The sequence below is a fragment of the Hippoglossus hippoglossus genome, chromosome 13, assembly GCF_009819705.1.
Source record: "Hippoglossus hippoglossus isolate fHipHip1 chromosome 13, fHipHip1.pri, whole genome shotgun sequence".
Lineage (NCBI taxonomy): Eukaryota > Metazoa > Chordata > Actinopteri > Pleuronectiformes > Pleuronectidae > Hippoglossus > Hippoglossus hippoglossus.
Window position 1 is genome coordinate 2,348,511 of NC_047163.1, and position 9,147 is coordinate 2,357,657.

General features: G+C 43.7%; 4 protein-coding genes across 4 annotated transcripts in view; all 4 read right to left on the reverse strand.

The window, feature by feature from the left end:
- pak4 (p21 protein (Cdc42/Rac)-activated kinase 4) overlaps positions 1-9,126 on the reverse strand; it is a 37,207-nt gene extending 28,081 nt beyond the window's left edge. The window contains exon 1 of the mRNA XM_034605095.1: positions 8,873-9,126. The gene's annotated coding sequence lies outside the window, so the exon portion shown is untranslated. The remainder of the gene's footprint in view (positions 1-8,872) is intronic.
- LOC117773272 (spectrin beta chain, non-erythrocytic 1-like) overlaps positions 1-9,147 on the reverse strand; it is a 750,817-nt gene that overhangs the window by 475,117 nt on the left and 266,553 nt on the right. The gene's annotated exons all lie outside the window — the stretch shown is intronic.
- si:ch211-14c7.2 overlaps positions 1-9,147 on the reverse strand; it is a 432,059-nt gene that overhangs the window by 114,897 nt on the left and 308,015 nt on the right. The gene's annotated exons all lie outside the window — the stretch shown is intronic.
- LOC117773326 (putative transmembrane protein INAFM2) lies at positions 3,661-6,028 on the reverse strand. The gene has a single exon (XM_034605151.1). It carries the CDS (start codon positions 5,673-5,675, stop codon positions 5,415-5,417), a length of 261 nt encoding a protein of 86 aa, XP_034461042.1. The 5' UTR covers positions 5,676-6,028; the 3' UTR covers positions 3,661-5,414.

Here is a 9,147-nt window from a genome sequence, read left to right on the forward strand (position 1 = left end):
ACCTGTAAAACGCACACAGGCCCGTCCCCGACAACAGAATCCACTGCTGTCAGAGGTTAGGGGGGGGGGGTTGACCCTCAGACATCTGCTGTTCCACGCCATCAGGACACCCTCCCCTTATGGCCTGTGACCACCTGCACATCTGCTGTTCAACCTGTGCACCCTGACTTCACGTCCACCCCCCCGATGCTCAGGGACAGATGGAGGAGTTAACAGACAGAGTCAGACTGAGCAGTTGTAGAAAGTAACAGTAGCAGAAACAATCCAACGACTCCACCCTTTCCTGTTTTTATTGCTTAGCAGGACATCTGTAATTGTATTGACAGCTTGCTCACTAAGTACAGTGATGCAGAGGGTGAATGGTGCTGCGCTCAGCGGTCCTCGTAAACTCTCAGACTGAAGTGTCACACAGCACAAAGATATTCTTATTATACTTGTTCCGCTTGTTTGGTTTTTATAAATAAAGCTGCACCGCACTGCCCACTGTGTAAGTGTATTACACAGATGTTCTGCTCTTTCATTTTATTTTTATTACCCTTTATAATCGTTATCCACTGCAGCTCAGAGGGAAACACTGTCCTTATCAGCTGATAATACAAACTCACAGCAACACTATGTAACCAGTGCTGCAACAAATCCACCAAACTCTGTTTAGAATTCTTCATGTTTTAACAGTTTCCTGCTGAATATTGGAGATAAACTCTGTTTTTTAATAACCTCTGAGTCTTTTTAACTGATCTCAGTTCAGCTTCACTCTTCAACTGGAGCTGGTTGTGACAGTTGAAGCTGACTCTCAGTCAGTTCTTCTCACAGGAGATGGAACCCACTCAGCAGAGTTACAGAGAACAGACGTTCAGGGAGTGAAGGAGAAAACTTTCTCCTTGTTCACACATCAAAGATCAAACTCCTCTCAGCTGTTTGAGTGAAAGATCTGAATATTTCCTCCTCTACTGTCCAAAGAGAGACGATCATCTGTCATGTAACTGATATCTCTGTCACTTTATCAGTCAAACACCTGCCACCACCGCTATTGTGCTGCTCATAACGATCACTGCGAGAATCACGTGGTCTGATATTATTATTATTATTTCAACATCATTGTTAAAATGCAGCTTTTAAATCCACCAGTGTCCCAGCTGGTTGTATTCTATGTAACACTGACCCCTAGTGGTCAAATGCATGTACTGCTCAGTGAGGCCACAGCCCAGAGAGAATCACTGAGGTTAAATGTGTGATGAGCTAATAAGAGAATAAATCCTCCTTCAGCCCAGAGCTGTTCAAAAGCTTCTCTACCGACTGAGGAGCCGAGAATAAGACGAGACAAATAAACACGGGGATATAAGGAGATATTGGATGCAATAAAATAATGTCTATTATCAAAAGCCAGGTTAAAGAGATGCGTTTTAAGCTCATATGTATGATTTCCACACTTCCAGCAGCTCTCAGGTCCTCAGGTGGAGTGCTCCAGTGGATCAGGGTCAAAAGCTGCTTCACCAAAACAAACGTTTTTGTGTTTTGGAACAGTTAACTGACCAGTACCAGTGGACCTGAGGAGCCGTATAGGTTCTGTGAGCATAGGAAACATGTCTGCATGGTCCATGAAGTGCTTTAAAAACAATTAAAAGAAACTTAAAACCAACACGGACCAGTGCAGAGACACTGCAGAGTTCAGGGCTGGTGTGAACTCTTCCCTGGTTCTGGTAACACTCGGGCTGCAGAGTTCTGAATCAGCTGTAGATCATTTCTGACAGTTCAGGGTCGACCTCACATTCGACATCACACAAGTCAAACCTGCTCAAAGTGAAAGAAATACAATCCGTTGTTCTGTGTCATGGATAAATGAGTTCTGTGTCATTTTGGTGATTTACATGATGCATCTCTTAAATATGTTTTTCTTCTTGAAACAAATCTATAAAAGAAACTGATGATGAACAATTTTAATGATAAAACAACTCGTCTGGCTTCATTTCTGCCAAAATGTTTAATCTCAGCAATTTTTCTCGTCAGCCTCTAAATTCAGATCAATAAACTCAGAATGAGCTGAATCTGCTCGTCCAGAGGATGTTTTCTGTTTTCTGGATTCTCTTCCCTGTAGTGTTATTTTGCTGCATCAGTTACGTTTCCAGCACATATTTGTATTTCTGTATGTGTGTAACATTCCTGCTTCTCACCTCACTTCTTGTTTTCTGCCTGTTCATGATGTATAACTGTTGTGTCTCTTCTTCCAGAGCTGTTGTTACACATATGAATGTTTGGATGTGATCGGGCTGTTTGGATAAAGGTCACGATGAAGGTCATATGTTGTCTGAGGCTGTAAATTCTTTCCAAATCTCCCTACTGCAGAACTTCTAGTCAAAATAACATTTGTGTAAACCTGACTGTTGCTCCTTCTTGTGTGTGAACAGAAGAACAGTCTTCATCTCGGCTTTTCATGAAAGAAGTGGACAAAACAAAAGGTTTCAGATTTGACCTTGACTGAGTCACTTTGGACCAAAAGGGCTCAAACAGGAAACAGTTTTCTGAATGGCTGGTTTCACAGCTCAGCAGTTTGAGGAGCAGACTCGCTGGTTTCCATGTGGCTCTGAAGTAATGGAAGTCCTGATCGGATCGTACAGGGCGGAGCTGCATCATCAATCCTGCCAGTGATCACCGGCCGGCTAATTACTTTAACACGGGTCAAGTGTATCGGACAAAGGTGCTGAAGAGGACGCACAGAATCCACTGTAAAATATATTCTGGCTTTTTTCATCAAACCTCATAAAACTCGATTTTACTGCTTGAAAGACAGAAATGTAAACTCATGGAATCAGATGGTTATGACCCCGGTTCGCCCCAGTAAGAGAGTTACTGATATATTGTGATTCAAATAAAATAAAAGAGGTGTTACAATATGTTTATGTGCTAACGTCAGGACAAGAAGAATAAAAAACCAAATGTCTTAAATGTTTAAGAATAACTCAAACACAAACATGAATTGTGTCGTATCAAACTGCAGCAGAGAGACGGCAGGATGTTGTTACTGCTGCAGCTCGGACGGGACGACGAGATGCTGAGTCACAGGAGCCTCGTCCTGCTGCTGCTGCAGGAACCTGCTGACAACTCAGCTGCTGCTGAACTATTGATCCAAGCAGGAACAGGAACAGTGACACACACACACACACACACACAAACCTTTAAACTTATTATTATTATTATTATTATTATAGTACACGTGTCCCTCCTCCTGCAGTCTGTCGACCTCATGTATGTGAACTGTGGTTTATTTTTAATTAAATGTAAATAGTGATAATAAATCGAATCTAAAACTCATTGTTTTAAAGAACAGAACTGTGCATCATTAGAATTTAAAGAGACACCATGTCACTTTTCCGGAGCAACAGCGCCCCCTGCAGTCACACAAGGGGATTGATTGTGTTTGACTACTTGTCGTGGCGATGACGTGGTTTTCATGTGGAGAAAAAACAAAGTCTGTCAATGTGTTGAGCTCTGACTGAGTTTAACTGAAACTGAACAAGGAGACAAACAGGAGGAAGCTCAGTGGATCTCGAGGCCGAGCGGCTGTCGACCGTAAATGTGTCGGAACTGTTCATTTACACAATTCATGATTTGTAGGTTGCAGGTTTTATCCTCAGTGTGCTGACGGAATGACGACACCCACGCTGGAATAAATGCATAGTTTATTACGTCATATTGATAAATTCTCAAGGCTACATCGTAAATAAAACAGTCTAGCAGATTCAGGGACTGTAGAGTATAGGAGGAACAGGAAGTGAGGTCAACAAACTGCGTCATCATAGGACGAGGTACAAACGGGACATTGCATTGAGTATTTTTTTTCCCGCTCATTCTGTGACACGATGCGAGACACAATGTTGCTCTAAAAAGTTAAAGTTGCTGCAACTACTGAGAGTATAGAGTGATCGCCTTGCATTTCATACAGCTACGAGCTACTGGAGATCACAGTTTATGCTACGTCTGCTACAGTACAGTACCGCTTTACGTTCCTCTAGATACCTGAATAAAAAACAGCTTCCAGCTGTGAGAAAGGAGAGTTCAGAGTCAGGTGTTGCTCTGGTGCCATGTTTTAAAAAGAAATGTCCGTTAGTGCAGAGCAGTGGGTCCGTCATGTCCTCCAGGGGGAGTTGGCTTGTCTCGGGCTCAGAAGGATCTTTGGCCGTTCTTCAGCGGAGGATCCAGCATTTGGTGCCAGTGTTTCTGGAGAATTTGAGGGTTTGTTTTCATGTATTTTGAGGTTCAGGAGTTCTTGAGAGGTGGTGATGTGGTTTCTCCAGTAAAGTACTTGAAAGGTTCTTTGTTGTGCACGTTCCACAGGGAGTTCAAAGCTCCTGGGCTGGATTCAGGGATGTTAAGGAACCAAAGTGCATTAACTTCTTCAGGAGACACTGGCTGGGTTAGAGCAGCTCCTCAAGTATTAGAATAGAAACAGTGGGAATCATGGATGGATTATTGAACAGGCCTGTGGGCACGGAGGCTGATGAGCTGAAAACACATTGTTTGCTCCTGATCGATGCATCTGAGTGAGAGACGATCACATCTAATCCAGTTTCCTTCAGCTGCGGCGCTGCACTGGATACTGAGGCTTATACTCAGCATCTAAACTAATATTTTCATTATCAATTCACCAAGCTACTAAGTTTTGTACTTTTAATGGAGCTAAAACTTTTAATTATGTCCAAAACATTAAAGAAAGTGGAGAGATGTGTGCGTCACAAGTTCTCAGAGCCCAAAGTTACACATTCAAGAGTTTGAGCAACAATTAAAAACTATAAGATATTAAACCAAGAGTAAACAACACAGATACAAGCAGCAGAACTTCACATGTGAGAATCTGGAACCAGAAAACATTTGGTAATTTGGTTTGATACATTTCTTGAGCAGTTCTCTCTGAAAATGAGTTTCTGTGTGATGCTTTCTGAGGTTACTAGTGTCAGCGTGGATCTGCTCACAGCTTCTCTCCAGCATCAATGAAATCCTGAAGACCAGCAGCTCTTCTGGATCTGGTTCCTCTTCTGGATCTGGTTCATCATAGTGATAGTGAAACATCAATGAGGGGGGGGGGGGTGTCTGTGCCCAGAGGCCTGTTGTCTCCTCATCCCTCCAGGAGCTACACGAGCTTTTTATTCTGTGTGACTTTCATTTCATGGCTCAGTGAAAACCTCCCAAACACTGAATCAAGAACAAAACCTATTCATGGAGATTCTCTAAGACTCCAGCTGATGGACAGGAGGGGAGAACCTGCCCCCCCCTTGCATACTGCATGCAGAGCCCTGCTGCCTCCCCCTGTCCTCTCTCAGGTCCTCAGTCAGCATCTCAAACTCGGGCTGCAGCCTCGTGTCAGGTGTGCGCGTGTGCATCACCTACATGATGCGTGGTGCGTGCGTGCAGTGCGATCATCAGAGCCTCGACGCGCACTCGGTGCGGTTCGGTGGCGCGGGGCCGGCGGTGCTGTTGTAGTTCTGCTGGTCCGGAGTCCAGAAGAACACGTAGTAAATCACCAGGATGAACGCGGCCACGGACACGCAGAGGAAATACGTGATCGCCATCGCCACCTTCACCCAGATCTTGTTGGCCATGTTGACGTGCTTGGCCCGCAGCTCCCCGGGGTAGCTCGCCCTCCGCTTCATGTCCCCGTTCTGCCGCTCGGCCGCTCTCATCTTGGATCCGGGACCTCGTCCTCTGGTGTCTGCTCCTCTGGCGGGGATGTGTTCATCTGAGTCCGGACAGCAGAGCAGGCAGCTCCCCCCCCCCCTCTCCTCTCCTCCGGCTGCAGGACGCAGTCTGAGCCGCAGGGCAGCTGCTCGGGTCCCGGTGCTGTGTCCGCGGGACGCTGGAGCTCCTTGACCCGAAGTCCTCTGCGCGCACCGGGCAAAGTGAACTCAGGAGGAGGCTGCTCCTGGAGTCAGCTGCGCGGGACAAGCGGTCAAGTCAGCCGGATCTGAAGGAGGCGCTTCCGGTTAGGCTTTTCAAAGTTAAACGGGCCACTGTAATTTTGAATTTAATGAATAAAATAAGATCTAGATTAATGATTTATATGGACCTCCATTCACATTCATTAAGTTTCACACAATAATATGAAAACTAACAAAGAACTAATACACGAAACACACAAACAATAAAAAAGGAAGTAAAATATGTAAATATCCAAAGAGAGTAAGTGTGAGTTTCTTGCCTCATCAGCAGAAACACTGATGTTAAAATGATCAAATCTAAAAGCTGCACCTGCAACACAAACTTAACAGGTTCAGATGCAACATGTCGGGCTCATGCACATTAGATGGAGACATTGTGAACCACTGAATCGTATAATCATCTATAATACAGTTTAACTTCAAATATGATATAAATGCAGCTTTAATCTATTAATTCTTCTGCAGCTTTATAATGTGATACCACTTTGTCTTTATTCTTGTTTCTATGATAATTATAGTATTGTGTATTTGTGCATTTGGATTTGTGAACATTTGTAATCCCTGTAAACACGTTTACATGTGATTAATATATTTTTGGCACGGCGTTTAAAATTGATTTATATCATTGTTATAAAGTCACAGTGAGAAAGGCTTGCTGGACTAATACTGTGACAACTCGCTCTTATTCTGAAGGAGAGTGGACCGTGTTTCCGGCGCCGCTCGTCGTGTCTCTGTGCGACTTGACGCTGCTCCGGACGAGGAGGGGCTGAAAGTACGCAACACCCGACGATTGGGTCATAGTTTGAGGGAAACGTCCCGCAGCAGCAGGAGAGAGACGCAGAAGAAATGATCCGCTCCTGTGATGCAGCTGCAGCCCAGAGACCCACAGCCGAGGCAGGAGCCCTCAGCTGCAGACTGAGCTGTGCACAGACACATTTACTGCCCCTCATTATGCGCAGGGACCAGGGGGATGAGAGGAAGACGTGTGGCCCATTCTTCTTCCTGTCCTGCAGCAGCCAAGGTCACAATCCTGCACAAAATACAAGGTGCACACACACACAACACAGTATTCAGCGTGTGCACGAGGCAGAATGGGTTCACACCGCATCACTGCCTCACGAGCTGAACATGCATTCACGTGTCTGTGTGTGTGTGTGTAGGAATAAAAGAGAACAGAGGTTACAGCTCATAGAAGTGATGTGAGGAGCATCAGGCACATTCTCATCCATCATGGAAAAATAACACGCGAGATCAGAAGAGAAAAACATTTATTGGCTAAATGAGAAAAAAACAAAACAATGCTTTACATTTCATCCAGTTCAGAAAGCTGTTCCATCATCTGGGCTCTTTGCCTCTGACGTGTGACAAGTATTTCATCAGTGGCTTAGACGACAATAAAAAGCTACATTTTCAGATTCATGCTCGACCTGATAGTTTCACACCAGCTCCAAAAGGCAAAGCTCCTCCTCGGAGCGATGTCACGTATCGAACGCAGGAAGACGTAGAAACGCACGTTCAACGAAATATCTACTGGTTTAAATACAATCTGTCATCGAAGCTCAGAAAAAAAAACATCCATATGCAAGAAGAAAAACCATAAAAACAAGACTTCTTTCATAGCTCCCAGGCTACGTTTTGCACAAACACCCAGGTGTGTGGAATGTTCATTTCCATTTAAAAACTGTACATATTGCAGTTTCCTTTCACTTCAAATAACGTTTGTCTTTTTCCCTCCGATACAGAACACAAAAAACATTAAAGCATCCCGTTTAAACAACGTGTGCTCAGAAGCCACACGGCTCCGACGAACCTGATTCAAAGAGCGAGACGTTCGCAGAAAACAAAGCACAGACTGAAAAACTAACTCAAGCCCTTTGTCTGCTGAGGTATGAGTCAGGGTTTCATCCCAAAGGAAATTTAAAATAAACCAACAATGCAGCCAAAGCTGTTTGAAATAAAATCAACACTAAGTAGGTTGTTGTTTTTTAATCATTAAACTATTTTTGGGATAAAAACCCTTTTTTTGTTCATTATTGAAGAGGCAGTGTGTCCACTGAAGGGGGGGGGGGGGGGGGGGGGGGGGGGGGGGGGTGTATGAGAGATTTCTCTGTGGCGTAGATGATTCAAAACAATCACACAGAATATAAACCATTTTCCCAGAATGAGACAATCACATAATAAAAATCAGCTCCAAGTTCATTATTGTTATTTTGAGATGAGGAAGAGGTGAGAACACGTCAAATAATTCAACAAGTAAATTATTTACGTGTTTCCTTAAACACTCTGATCCACGTCTGACCGACAGGAGTTGATCTGCTGACCACACATCTGGACACATCTGGCTCTGATGTTTAACATGAAATAAACGACACTTAAAGCATCATGAACAACCGGAAGTGAAGCTCATGTAAACAGACATTTTTCTCTCCGATTATAACTTTCAAATAAAAGTGTCAGAGGCTCGGAAATGGAAAATGAGCATTTCCATGAAGAAAATAATTAAAAGCCACAAAATAAAAAGCCAAGAGCCGAGCAGGCTGGAGGCCGAGCACTACATTACAAACACTAATGGAGCTAATGGAGCTGAGACCACTGCCGGAGAAGAGTCAGAGGCTCTAAACGTGAAAGACAACAGCAAACACTCCCATGAGCGCAAACAATACTGTGTAAAAATAATTTCAACATAGAAACTGGCTGAGAAAATATTAAAGACAATTTTACGACTCTTTGTAGTGTGAAGGTCGATTTTCCTGCAGAACGACACTGATCAACAGTCGGATCAGTCGCTGGCTCAACACTGGAGCTTTTATGCTCAATAATTTGTCATAAATTCATATCAAAAGGCAATTTCACCAATTTGAAACATCTAAACCTTTTTGCATATGTGAAAATAGTATAAAAGCCTTGAGAGCGTCCACAGGAAGCTGTCGAGTGGGATATACGTCAGGACGAAAAGTTAAATAAAGTAGGAGGGAGCAGAGTTAGCGCCTCAGCTACTGCAGGTTACATTAGCTGCTACTAGCATCACACAAAATCTCACCATACTGTTAGTGGATGAGTTGCAATGTGGGTAATGTACTTGCTTCAGTTTTGATCAATTTTTAAACACCTATCAATTGTGTCTTGTCAAAATCAGTGTCAAGATTTTTCTTCAATTTAACCTGTGGCAGCTACAATGAGGTCAATTCATAAAACATCAAATCTCAGGTAAACTGAG

Excerpts from the sequence above, each read along its gene's own strand:
- LOC117773326 (XM_034605151.1), bottom strand. The coding sequence starts at position 5,675 with ATGAGAGCGGCCGAGCGGCAGAACGGGGACATGAAGCGGAGGGCGAGC.